Source organism: Mandrillus leucophaeus, unplaced genomic scaffold, assembly GCF_000951045.1.
Source record: "Mandrillus leucophaeus isolate KB7577 unplaced genomic scaffold, Mleu.le_1.0 Scaffold700, whole genome shotgun sequence".
In the NCBI taxonomy this organism is placed as follows: domain Eukaryota; kingdom Metazoa; phylum Chordata; class Mammalia; order Primates; family Cercopithecidae; genus Mandrillus; species Mandrillus leucophaeus.
Genome location: NW_012107587.1, coordinates 1,588,975 through 1,602,998, shown reverse-complemented (window position 1 = coordinate 1,602,998; position 14,024 = coordinate 1,588,975). Strand labels below are relative to the sequence as shown.

The window sequence follows — 14,024 nt, the reverse complement described above, 5'->3', positions numbered from 1 at the left end:
CGGAGGAACCGGCCCGGTGCGCCTCCCATCTCCTGCTCGGGGGGCTTTAATGAGACACTTGAATGCAGCTGCCACCGCTGCTGTGGGGCCGGCGGGGAGCAGCACCGCGACGAGGACTCGGGCTGGGCGCTGGAGCCAGAATCGGAACCACGATGTGACTCCGCCGCCGGGGACCCGTGAGCTTTGTGTGGACCCCGAGGTAGGCAAGCGCCGGGCATGGGGCTTGGTACGGGAGCTGCCGGTCCGCAGGAGAAAGTTGACTGGGGGACCCCCCAAAGTTGTGGGACGAGGCCAGTCTCCTTCTTTCCTCCCCGCCGGTAGAAGGGAGGATTTGGAGTTGCTCCTGGGGAGTTTTCTCCCCCATCCCACAACCCAGAAGGTCAGCCGGCACTACCAGGGAAAAAGGGACCCGGGGAAGGCACGAAGTAGAGGACAGAAGGCCTGGAGGAGACCCAGAGCTGCGTGATGGGAGCCAAGACGGCGACCCGGGGATCCCTTGCAGTCCTCCCCCACCCCAGGAGGAGTCGAGAGAGACTTAGGGGGCCAGAGCTGTCGGGGGCCCTGACTGAGGGAAGGGTGCTGAGGCTAGGCTAGGAATCCTTCCAGGGGTTGGGTGGTCCCCGCGCCGACCTGCGTGGGGAGTGGGAGGGAAGCTTGCGCCTTGAGTCCGCGTCGTCCCCGGGACTGCACACGGCTACCTGCTCCCCAGGAGTTGAGACTGAAGTGGATTTACAAGTCCGAAGCCAATGTAGCTTAGAAAACTTGGGAGGTGGAATTACTACCGCTGGGAACTGAAAGGGTCTGCGAGACTCCCGGGCGGGCCGAACCCACATCTCTACCCAGCCTGCGCCCCTCTTCTGAAGCGCCCTCCAAGGAAGTTAGAGTTTTGACTTTCGGGGACTAGGTGGGATATACGTGGGGGATTCCTTACTCGGGTTAGTCTCTGGGGATGCAGAGCCGGGAAGAGGAATGGGTGAGAGTGAGTTGCGCCTGGAAAGAAATAGCTGAGGATTGGGGGCTCTGTGCCCGACGGGCAAGAAGAAGGGGAGATTACAGACTAGGGGCAGCCCTAAGGAAGAAGCCTTGGGGCTGCGAGGGTGAACTGGAGGATGCAGTGTTTTTGTGTTGGGGGTGGAGCGGGGATGAGGGACCGAGGTGGAGGGGAGGCAAGGAGGAGGAGGGGACCCGGAGAAGGAAGCTAGGGAAGGTAGAGGGTGCCCTCTGCCGGCCATGCTGCCAAGAGCAGCTACTGGGGGCGGGAGGCTGGGGGTGGGGAAGTGGTAAGGGAAGGTTTTGCGGGATCCCTTAGAGAGCTGGTAGGAGGGACTTGTTGAATGGTGCTGCTGACTCCAGCTCGGTGGGGCTTGCGACTCGTCGTCGGTGGATTTTGACTCCTTGTTCTTGTTTGGCTTCTATGCAAGTTTTCCTCGCGCTGGGGGAGCTCTGATAAGCCTCGATTGGTGGTGTGTTAGGGCTTCTTGCATCTTATTTTAGGGCCCTCTAGGTATCTTGCACTTACTCTTCAATGTCAGTAGCAACCAAAGAACATTTTCCAACAAGCACGCAGGAATGTTCTTGGCCAGAAGCGAAGAAAAGCATATTTCTGAGTGTTTATTAATCCTCCTAGTACAGTTATCTTTTAAAGCAAAGTAGTATGTAATTGGGAACGTTGATTTTCTAACTGCATATAAAAGGCGATATGCTATTAAATGAGACCCCTCCCTGCTGGCTCAATATCCTGAAAAATCTCTCTCTCCCTTTTATTATTATCGAAAAATCTATTTTTATATGAGTTTGTTGTAAGGTCAAAAGCCATTTCGGTCTTACAATTTGATATGTCTTTACATTTTAATTTATTGAGCCATAATTACAGATTTAATTTGTCTGAACGTGTGTGGCTTCAATGCTTACCTCATGCAACATAATTTTTAGGTTGGAGATTTCTGATGTTATGACATGTAGCGATTCAAGACATTACACATAATAGGTAACATAGCATGTTGAAATTACACCACAAAGTTTTGACCCTGGGAACAGCACCTTTTAACCATCACTAAACACCTGTTCGTGTTTTCTGATTTTTGCAAATGCCTTGCTTGAGACTTTTTATTTTTTTATTTTTATTTTTTGGTAAATTTACCTCTGGGTGAGCAGGAGAGGTAAGAGAAAGGAAAGAGACACTTGTTGAAATGTAACCATAACCTTTACTGGAATTTAAAACATGTTGGTCACCATTACTGGAATTCCAGCGCCATAAAGTCGTTGTCTTTTTTTTCTTCTACTTCATTTTGTAAAATGTGATAAATGTTGGTAAATATAGACCAGTAGTAAGTATTATGACACGAAAAGCATTATGTATGTGGAACTATTTTAAGTTATTACAGAACATTTTCTATTTATAAATGATATAAGCAGAAAGAAATGATTTCCAGATAAACAAGGCTTACGTACATGTTTTGAAGCATTAGAACATTGCAGACACACTTAGACATCACATTTTTTAAAGCAAAATAACAGTAATTTTTCACATACCTTTGGAGCCTTTCATAGCCCATTCAGAGCTGAGTTAGTAGCTGGAAGTTTCGTGTATTTTAAGGTGATATTTTAAAGCCATTTAAGATGTATAGTAGGTCAACATTGGTGTATCCAGAAAATGAAGCATTTAGGAAATCTGTTTCAGAGTGTCTTTTCAATGTGTGTAACTTTTACTTGTAAATCAAGGGAACCAAGAAAGTCGTCATTTGCCTAAAATGCAGTCATCACCTCAAATGATTATTTATACTATGCGAGTTAATTGCCTTAATCTCATTAATGGCCAAAGAGGGAAGGGAGGTCCTGGGATATTTCTTGTTCATTTTGACTCACCAGGAGGGGAAAATCTTGTTTTAAAAAAAAAAAAAATGCAAATTTCTAAAATCCTGGCTCAAAGTCCTTGGATTTCCTGTTTAAAGGGGGCACCGTGAGAATGTAAGCTATTCCCTTTTTCCTGGTATCTTTAAGAGTCCCACCTTTTCAATAGTCAAAATATAGATGATTGATATCATTTCTTTCTCATATGAATAGCACTGGTTTGTAGTTCAGCAGACACAGTGAGCTGGGCACGCCCACCTGATCGTATAGCAGAGAACTTGTTTACATTCTTTTTACATTCATCTTCTAAAACCTGGGGCGCTCTCCTCTCTCCCTCTCTCTCTCTCTCTCTCTCTCTCTGTGTGTGTGTGTGTGTGTGTGTGTGTGTGTGTGTATGTGTGTGTGTAGAGGGAGAGAAAGACAGAACTGTGAACTGTGAAATATAACACAGCCAGCAGCTTTGGGTCTCAATCGTAGACTTAATCTTAAGAAAATTGAAGAGGTACAGAATGGAAAGGTCATGTTCAAGTAGTTTATTAACATTTTGAGATGTAGGAAATTAATCCCAGAGTAGAGAAGAACAATTTCAGACTTCCTGAATAAAAATAGACAGCATACAGAGTGGATGATAGCTAAACTCTGAATATCTTTTGAGAAGAAAGGCACTCCCATTTCAGGTGCCCATAATACGGATTTGATTTTAGTGATTAAAACATTGATTTTCAACTTGTATCTCCCTGCGTGGAAGAGTTCAATTTGTGTGAGGGGGCTCGCCTATCCAACAAAAGTGAACATGTCCCTTTTATAGGGTAATTGCTAACTTGTCTCAACTTGTTTTCAAACAATTGTTATAGAGCACTCAGTTTCCACTAATTGCAAAATTGCTGCTTAATTGAAGGACTCTTAGCCATCTAGTGCAGCCATTCAGCCACTGGCAAGCTCTACGATCTCAAGCTGTGAATTGCATTTTAAAAGAGGAATCGAGGAGAGAATTCTGTGGAATTCTAGGTTTTAAGTGCTGGCTGCTGTTCAATGGAAGAAGAAATCATTTGAACGAGAATCGCATCAAGTTGTGTTGTGATAAATTTTCTTTATTAGGATGAATAACATGCACAGATGAGCTTCAAAAGTGAATGAGCAAACACTGGTTACACTCTGCATCCATTTACTCTGTTTAGTATGGGGTAATGTTAAGCAATAAATTATGCTGGCAAATGAAATCCGTATGTTATTTGCATGTGTGATTTAAACCTAGGAAACATAGAGTGGCTTTGGTATTTGTAGGCTTAGTCATGTGTGTTCTAAAAGTCCTCTTAAACTTCTACTTAAGGCATAGAATTATTTAATCTTAAATAATTTTATACTGAAATGCATCACTGGATTTCTAGAATATTTACACTATAAAGACTTAGAAAGGTCACGGACCCAATTATTGACTATATGGAATCATTACTGATGGCAGATGCAAAATGGAGCTCACGAATGTACTGACATTGAAAACCTTTCGCAGGGGAGGTGGGGGAGTGGTAAATGTGTGTGTTCTTTAAGCAGAACAGGGAGGTATTCTCTTTTCTGTAGAAAAATTTGAGTATCTGGTCAGTAAGTGTGGAAGCTTTCATTTAAATTAAGTATTTAAGTTCAAGTACAAGCTCTGGGGCACTTATCCTCTTGATGAGACAAATCTTACCAAAAATACTAGATGCTAAGAAGTGGCTCATTGCTCCGACGTCTCATTTATAGATTGATGTTTGAGGATGGGTTGCATTAGGTGAGTTAGGGGGCTGGGTGTGGGACAGGAGAACGATTGGAGGGAAGCAAAGTAAATTTACAAGCTTTAGTGACAGCCATAATAAAGTAAAAGTTTATTTCCAGAGAGCCTGGAGAGTAACGAATGTTATATAGTTTTCCCCAAAGGTTCACTTGAAAGAACTTTTCATTGGTTGTCATGATAGTAATGTCCTGACTTTGAAATCTCCCAGAACCTAGTAGCTCTTAAACATGCTTTCATCTTGGTTCCTTTGGTCTGACGGAAACTTTATGACGACCCTCTGTGTGTTTGACATGCCTCTGCATTTTTGGAGACAGGAGGTCAGGCAAGGGAGGATTTCTTAAATCTAAGACAATATAGTAAAGAAACATAAAATTATATGATAAAAAAATCACTGAACTTCAGATTGGCTTATTGAAATAAAACCTAGAAGGCAACCTGTGGTTTAATTACAACTAGCTTGTATAAAATTAAAATTTATAAAATGGGAATTCAAAGAAAATAAACGGGCAGTTCCAAGTAATTTAAGCAACTCACCAAAAATTGAAGTAATAGTGCCACCTAGAGAACAAAATCACCAGCTTTACCAGCCAAATGGCTTATTTCCATATGAACCATTTTTCCAATGCTACAGTTACTAGGATTTCCTTGTTACCATATTCAGATCTGGTGAGTGTGTATGGGGGTGGGGGGTGCATGTGGAATTACAGATGAAATTTTAAAACAAGCAGATCCACAATTTGATATATGCACTGAATCCTTTTAATGTTGTAATGTAGCCAAATGTAGAATAGCATGCCAGGAATCAACGGCTAGCCTCCTTTTTAACATTTATTATTTTCAGGGATATGTACCGAAGCATTGAGTATAGAGGTTCTGATGTTATTTGTTTGCTACAGGCAATTCATTACACTTTCTGAGATACAATAACACCAAATAATTTGAGTTGAGAGACCTTTAAGAATGTTTTTGATTTATGATCTACCTTTAACGTTAATGATTTCAGAAGATGTGAGAATAAAATAAAGTCATATATAAGCAGGATTTTAAACACCAAACAAACAACAACAACAACAACAACAAAAACAAACAAGAAAAAGGAAGAGAATTATAAGGGTTGCCTTAACCGTAGAATAGATGAAGATATACATCTGAGCCAGCACCAAAAAAAATAAAATAAAATAAAATTAAAAAATAAAAAAAAAAGTTATGGAACTAGGAACCAATAATTACAAATTGACTTAGGAAATATAGATGACAAAATCTGTATTTAGTTCATTTTTGCATGCGCCCACAACAGCATCCAAAACAGTTCTGGTAGCAGGGGAGGCACTTTGATAAATGTTGCTGAATGCACTAATAGATTGATTAATGGCTGCTTCAGATTATCACTAGTGATGTAGACAGAAACTTCATAGAAAATGGCTTATTTGTCTTGCTGGAAGAAAGGCAAAAATTGGAGGAAAAGGTTTAATAATATTTTTCCCCAGTACCTATTATAAAAGTCATTTAGTTGGCTTAGTTCTACAATTTCTTATGTGTAATTTGATTTACTCATGAAATTGTGAATATATGAAATGTTAAAGTTGATTTAGACAGCAACTATAAACTTGTGGATTTTCTTTTAAATGTCTTCAAATTTTTAAATGCCAGTGAAGATGCCAGCTACTGTGCTTCAGGGAGTAGAATATAGTATATCTTAGATTTGTGCCAATTTCTTGTAAGCAGAGAAAAAATTGCATGATAACCAAAGAAAGTCATATTGTTTGTACTTTGTATCATTCGTGGAAGCAATCAGGTGTAGAAAACTTTCTTTTTCAGAAAAAAAATTACTACAATAAAGGTGCATGTGTGTATGCACATATATCTAGAGGGAGAGAGAGAGAGAAGGAAACTTACTAAATAAAATTTTTGCCACATGGGATTTAGTCTAATCAGTCTTGGTTTTGGAGTTGCTATCATCAGTAGTTCCATTTTCTGATTCTTTCTTTCTGCCTTCATGTGCCTTTGAAAACTGAAACTATGCCCAAATTAAACAAGTTTTTCTGTCTTTTCACATGTTCACTTATTTCTTGAATGTGTTTTTAAACACAGACAAACTTCTTTTACATCATGTAGAATCTGAAGGTCGAGAAATTTGCAGTCATTTTGCTGGAGAGAGATGCTTGGCAGAGTCCCAGGCCACATTCCTAGGCCAAACTCTCGAAGGTATTCTCTCTTATGCAACATTGGGAAAATACATCCAGCACCGACATGTTGGCTGATAATGTGTCTGAAGGCACAGACGATATGCTTATCATATGAAACATAAAGCCAGCAGATATTGCAGACATTCTGTTGAATGATAGAATTTGGATCATTTACATTTACTTAAATGTAAAATACGATGATTAAGTCCAAAAAAATCAATTTAGAAGAGAATAGAGAGTTTGGGGGCACAGTTTTAGGGGATGACTTACCAGCAGATTGTAAAAAGGAAACCTGAATGTTTTAAATTAACTGCAAGTTCAGTATAAGCCAGTGGTGTGACAAGAGGCTCTTATCATAGCTACTGAAATTTTGGGCTGCACCACTAGAAATATAATACTGAAATGCAGAAGCTAATAATTCTTCACTTTTTAAATAGACTGTATCTAGAATGTTATCAGTTCAAGGAAATGAAATAAGTTGCTTTAGGTACATCATCGATAAATTAGTGTACATCCAAATCACTGTGACCAGGATGCTAGAGAATTTGAAAGCATTGCATGTGAGCAATGGTTGAGGGGACTTGGAATGGATGACTTAGGAACAAGAAAACTTTGGCTGGAATGGCAAGTGGTTTTTGAATGTTGGGTTGAGAAGAATTCTGAAACTGTGAAGGATTAGTAAGAAATAACATTCAGATTGCTAATGCATACTGTGGCTGGGAGATTAGAGCGTTGGCATGTGTGATGTATTTTTGACATCCTTATTTTGAGGAAGAGCTTCAAAGATTTGACGAACTGTCATAGGTATAATTTGTGTTGCTTCAGAGAGCGGTTCTAGAACCAATGACGTAAATTTACATACTCTACGTGGTAGTTAGAAGAACTTTCCATTAATTTAAGCAAATATTGAATGCCCACTGCCTACAGAGCACTCTATTAGAGGAATATATAAAAAAGAAAAAAGAGATGTGGTGTGGTGGCTCATGCCTGTAATCCCAGTACTCTGGGAGGCTGAGGTGGGAGGATCACTTGAGCCTAGGAGATCATTACCAGTCTGGGCAGCATAGCAAGACCCCATCTCTACAAAAGAGAAAAAAATTATCCAAGCTTGGTGACAGGCACTTGTGGTCCCAGCTACTTGGGAGGCTGAGGCAGTAGGATCGTTTGAGCCCAGGTGGTTGGGGCTGCAGTGAGCTGTGATTGTGCCACTGCTCTTCCGCCCAGGTGACAGAGTGAGACCCCGTTGGAGGGAAGGAAGGAAGAAAGGTAGGAAGGCTGAAACCGTTTTAGAAATGACACTAAAATGGGAGGTTGGAGTTAGGTATTTTCTGAAGTGCCTTTGTACTTGTTTTTTTCTAATGCATTGGCCATAAGTCTACTCCTTATTTATAGTTCATAAACAATCCTAATGAGAACAGTTATATATTTCTGCCTTTGAATCATCTACTTGATGTGTTTAGCATCATGAATCGAGTATCAGAAATCCCTCCCATTTCTTTGCAAAGTGCTGTATTTTCCTTTTCCTTATTTATATACAGATTCTCAAAATTGGTTATTTTTCCTTTGGGTTAGACAGAACAGCATGTCTGGGAAAAAAAAGAGTTCTTACCAAATTCAGGTGCCCAAATTGCTTAAGAAATTAACTTTTGAGATTATATTTTTTTAGAGTTCAGTAGCTAAACTAAGAAAACTTCTCACCATTCACCTTCACTTTTTGGAAACCACAAAATCTTTGGATATTACAGTTTTCCAATAAGTTTCTCTTTTTAAATATAAACGAAAAGAAATTGACTCCTCCCCCAACTCCCTCAGGCCTTAGCATGGATAGAGTTACTTTTTTCTTTAATTATTTATTTATAACTTATTTTGCTCTTCTGTAGAACACTTGGATATTAAGCAACATGGACATGTCATAAAATGCAAGTTAGACCATAAGATGAGCAGCCCACTCCAACTATGAATGAGTACTTATTCTTTGTGATCTCTCATACTGCTTTTAGATATTAATAGCGTCAGTCAGCAAAGCAAACAGTTTAATATTTACGTCTCCTTTAGGATATCATATATTTTGTAGTTTGTGTGTGTTCTTACGTGTATGTTTTCTTCTGTTTCAAAGTCTTTTTTCTTAAAGTAACAATGTTATATGTAGCAAATGGTTCTTTCATTAATTCATTTTTTAATTCACCATGCATTAATTGAGTGCCCAGTGAGTGCCAGGCACTGGGCTACTTGGATTTCTTTTCCCTGTATTGATCCATATATCTTCAGGTGCTCCTTGATACGGCTCTTCATTGACTCTCTCATATAAGGCTTTCATTACCTATTCACATACTCTCTCCCAAAGAAGACTGGTCCAAAAGTAAAATCTTGAGCAAATTCTCTGAGTTATTTCAGAACTTCTTGCCCCCAAACTGAATTTTTAATTATTGACTGGTAGCATTTTGGAATAACTTACCTCTCTTTTTTAAAGATTGAACTTCTTTATCCTCTCTGATTTTCAGGTGTCAGTTTGTGTTCAAATTGAGACAATAAAAATGCTTGTTAAACATTGTCTTAAAGCATTTTGCTGTCTGAGAATCTTTCATGAAGAACTCTTTTTAACAATGACTCTACAGTAGAGGGACAACTTCTGAATCAAAGATGGTGTTTGAGTCTTTGATTTTATGATGAATTTTTTTTTTAACATACAAAGATATGCATTGGTCTTTTAGTATTCAGGAATCTGTTCTTCACTTGACAGTATTTATAAATTGTGTGTTTCCCCCTAAAAACACTTAAATTGTGAGAACGCTTCCATTTACTAGAACTTGGTTAATGATTATGCCAAATAAGGAAAAGAAGACAGAAAAATCAGTTTAGTGAATACTATTTTGCCTTTAAATTTAGTAATTTAGTAAGGTATCTCTTTGGGGTTTACTAGAAACCACTTCTTAATCCAATAGGTCTCCTTTCATTGTGAAGTCAGGAGGTGATTTTGCTCAAATGTGTAGTATAGGAATCTGTATGTGGTGTTCAAGGATCATGAAAATATGCTGATATAATCGGAGCACAATTTGGCATTATTAACTCAGAAATATTTAAACTCTTGCTATACAACATGGAAGCAAACTTGTGCATAGTTTGTGTGTGTGTGTGTGTGTGTGTGTGTGTGAATCTCAAAAAAAAAAAAAAAATCACAGGATCAGGAAGTCAGAATAGGTCCCATTTTCCTTCTAATACCAAACCTACAGCCATGTTCCTAGCCTTCTCTTTTACTCCCGAGCAGGACAGACAGGCAAATGACCATCCTGCTGCCCATTTCTGTGCATATTCACTTGCATTGAGAGTTGTATTCACCTGCTTCTTGAGAGTATTCACAAATAGTAACCTGATAAAGTAGATACTTCTTTAAAAATGTGAATTTTTTTGCATTGTATAATATTTAGAAATAATCATGTATAAGTGGTTGAGTATTAATACAGGATGGCCTTAAGTATTTTATTAATCATTAAAATGTATCATTAATACAATTTATTTTAAGTGCTTTTCCTAAAATACCAGATTATTTTTCTGATTTTCACATCTCTGACAATGACTTTCTTAAACATGGTAGCCAGGAACAGAAAACCTAACACTGCATGTTCTCACTCATAATTGGGAGCCAAACAGAGATAACACATGGACTCAGGGAGGGGAACCACACACACTGGGGCCTGGGGCGCAGGGGGCAGGGGAAGGGAGAGAGTGCATCAGGACAAACAGACAAATAGCCAATGCATGTGAGCCTTAATACCTAGGTGATGGATTGACAGGTGCAGCAAACCACCGTGGCACATATTTATGTATGTAACAAATTCTGCACATTCTGCACACGTATCCCAGAACTTAAAGCAAAATAAAAAATAATAATAAAATAAAATAAACTTAGTAGCATCTATTATTCTAGAGCCTGTAATTGATCTTCAGGCAGTCTCACATAAAAACCTAGGAGAACCCTCACTGTCACTGTTCCATAAGGTGTTAGGAAAACTTGCTCTAGTGCAGTGCCCCAGTAGGCATTGGTACTAAGACCAAAATTCAGTTGGTTTGTTGTTACTGCAATTCCTACGTGATTTCACTTGTCATGTAGACAGATTGCACACCTCAATAATAATCTTGTCCAAATGTGTGGTATTCCATACGTTCAAAAAATGCATTCACATATCTCATTCCATTGGATCCTACAAATAACCCTATAAAAAAGATTGGGCAGATATTATTTCTATATAACAGAGGAGGAAACTGGAGCTTAGAGAAGCTAAATAGCAATCCAAAATGCGCAGCTATAGAACCAGAGCAAGGATGATAGCCCAATGACTTCACCTAACCTAGTCCCCTTACCACCACTCCAGCGGTCTATAACCACAACCTACAGTATTCAAGTAAGAAACCGTATCTTGCCCTTGATGCATTAATGCGAGACCTGGAGCAGGGACAGGCTGATATTGTCACCCTGGCCCAGTATCCACTTTTCTCTCCAGCAGAGACTAGTACCCTTCTGTGTGCCAAGGAATAAAGTGGTAATGGGAAGATTAAAAATGCTTATTCCAAGGAGTTTTTAAATTTTTAAATTTAATTTTTTCAAAAAACAAAAAACTCTTAGAAAGAGGGAAAAATGAATATATGACTTGATGTATTGTTCCTTAGTAACTCAGTTATACTTTTACTTAAACCTGAGAATCTTGCTAAGTGAATGATTAGAAATACTAGGTGGCTGACAAGATGGCAAACAGGAACAGCTCCCGTCTGCAGCTCCCAGAGAGATCAAGGCATAAGGTGGGTGATTTCTGCATTTCCAACTGAGGTACCTGGCTCATCTCATCGGGACTGGTTAGACAGTGGGTACAGCCCACAGAGGGCGAGCCAAAGCAGAGTAGGGTGTCGCCTCACCCAGGAAGTGCAAGGGGTCGACTCCCTCCCCTAGCCAAGGGAAACCCTGAGGGACTGTGCCATGAGGGACTGTGCTATCCAGCTCAGATACTATGCATTTCCCTCAGTCTTCACAACCCGCAGACCAGGAGATTCCCTCAGGTGCCTACACCACCAGGGCCCTGGGTTTCAAGTAAAAAACTGGGCGGCTGTTTGGGCAGACACCCAGTTAGCTGCAGGAGTTTTTTCTCACACCCAGTGGCACCTGAAATTCCAGTGAGACAGAACCATTCACTCCCCTGGAAAGGGGCTGAAGCCAGGGAGCCAAGTGATCTAGTTCAGCAGATCGCACCCCCATGGAGCACAGCATGGTAAAATCCGCTGGTAAAATCCGCTGGTTCGAAATTCTCACCGCCAGCACAGCTGTCTGAAGTCAGCCTGCAATGCTCCAGCTTGGTCGGGGGAGGGGCATCCGCCATTACTGAGGCTTGAGTAGGCGGTTTTCCTCTCACAATGTAAACAAAGCTGCTGGGAAGTTTGAACTGGGTGGAGCCCACCACAGCTCAGCAGAGCCCCTGTAGCCAGATTACCTCTCTAGATTCTCCCTCTCTGGGCAGGGCATCTGGGAAACAAAGTCAGCAGCCCCAGTCAGGGGCTTATAGATAAAACTCCCAGCTCCCTGGGACAGAGCTGTGGGTGCAGCTTCAGCAGACTTAAACGTTCTTGCCTGTTTGCTCTGAAGAGAGCAGTGGATCTCCCAGCACAGCACTCGAGCTCTGCAAAGGGACAGACTACTTCCTCAAGCAGGTCCCTGACCCCCGAGATTCCTGACTGGGAGACACCTCCCAGCAGGGGTTGACAGACACTTCATACAGGAGAGCTCCGGCTGGCATCTGGTGGGTGCCCCTCTGGGACAGAGCTTCCAGAGGAAGGAACAGGCAGCAGTATTTGCTGTTCTGCAGCCTCTTCTGGTGATACCCGGACAAACAGGGTCTGGAGTGGACCTCCAGCAAATTCCAGCAGACTAGCAGCAGAGGGGCCTGTTAGAAGGAAAATTAACAAACAGGAATAGCATCAACATCAACAAAAAGATGTCCACACAAAAACCCCATACAAAGGTCACCAACATCAAAGATCAAAAGTAGATAAATCCACAAGGATGAGGAAAATCCAGCACAAAAAGGCTGAAAATTCCAAAAACGAGAATGCCTCTTCTCCTCCAAGGGAGCAGAACTCCTTGCCAGCAAGGGAACAAAACTGGATGGAGAATGAGTTTGATGAATTGACAGAAGTAGGCTTCAGAAGGTGGGTTATAACAAACTCCTCTGGGCTAAAGGAGCATGATCTAACCCAATGCAAGGAAGCTAAGAACCTTGAAAAAAGGTTGGAGGAATTGTTAACTAGAATAACTAGTTCAGAGAAGAACATAAATGATAGAGCTGAAAAACACAGTACGAGAACTTGGTGAAGCATACACATGCTTCAATAACCGAATCAATCAAGCAGACAAAAGGATATCAGAGATTGAAGATCAACTTAATGAAATAAAGCATGAAGAAAAGATTAGAGAAAAAAGAATGAAAAGGAATGAACAAGGCTCCAAGAAATGTGGGACTATGTGAAAAGACCAAAGCTACATTTGATTGGTGTACCTGAAAGTGATGGGGAGAATGGAACCAAGTTGGAAAACACTCCTCAGGATATTATCCAGGAGAACTTCCCCAACCTAGCAAGACAAGCCAACATTGAAACACCACAAAGATACCCCTTGAGAACAGCAACCTCAAGACCAGTAATTGTCATATTCACCAAGGTTGAAATGCAGGAAAAAATGTTAAGGGCAGCGAGAGAGAAAGGTCAGATTACCCACAAAGGGAAGCCTATCAGACTAAGAGTGGATCTCTCAGCAGAAACCCTACAAGCCTACAAGGCAGAAGAGAGTGGGGGCCAATATTCAACATTCTTAAAGAAAAGAATTTTTAATCCAGAATTTCATATCCAGCCAAACTAAGCTTCAGAAGTGAAGGAGAAATAAAATCCTTTGCAGACTAGAAAATGCTGATTTTGTCACCACCAGGCCTGCCTTACAAGAGCTCCTGAAGGAAGCACTAAATATGGAAAGGAAAACCAGTACCAGCCACTGCAGAAACATACCAAATTGTAAAGATCATGGACACTATGAAGAAACTGCATCAACTAAGAGGCAAAATAACCAGCTAGCATCATAATGACAGGATCAAATTCACACATAACAATATTAACCTTAAATATAAATGGGCTAAATGCCTCAATTAAAAGACACAGACTGGCAAATTGGATAAAGAGTCAAG

General features: G+C 40.6%; 1 protein-coding gene across 10 annotated transcripts in view; it reads left to right on the top strand.

Annotated features, from left to right (window-relative positions):
* Positions 1-14,024, top strand: part of BDNF (brain-derived neurotrophic factor) — a 78,551-nt gene that overhangs the window by 27,746 nt on the left and 36,781 nt on the right. The window contains exon 1 of one of the 10 annotated variants that reach the window (XM_011964715.1): positions 7-199. The exons of 8 other annotated variants lie outside the window; for them this stretch is intronic. In XM_011964715.1, the coding sequence (XP_011820105.1) occupies positions 50-199 (150 nt within the window). In that variant the 5' untranslated portion in view covers positions 7-49. Of the gene's footprint in view, positions 1-6; positions 200-688; positions 974-14,024 lie in introns of those variants that run through there. One more of the 10 variants, XM_011964718.1, reaches the window with a different exon arrangement.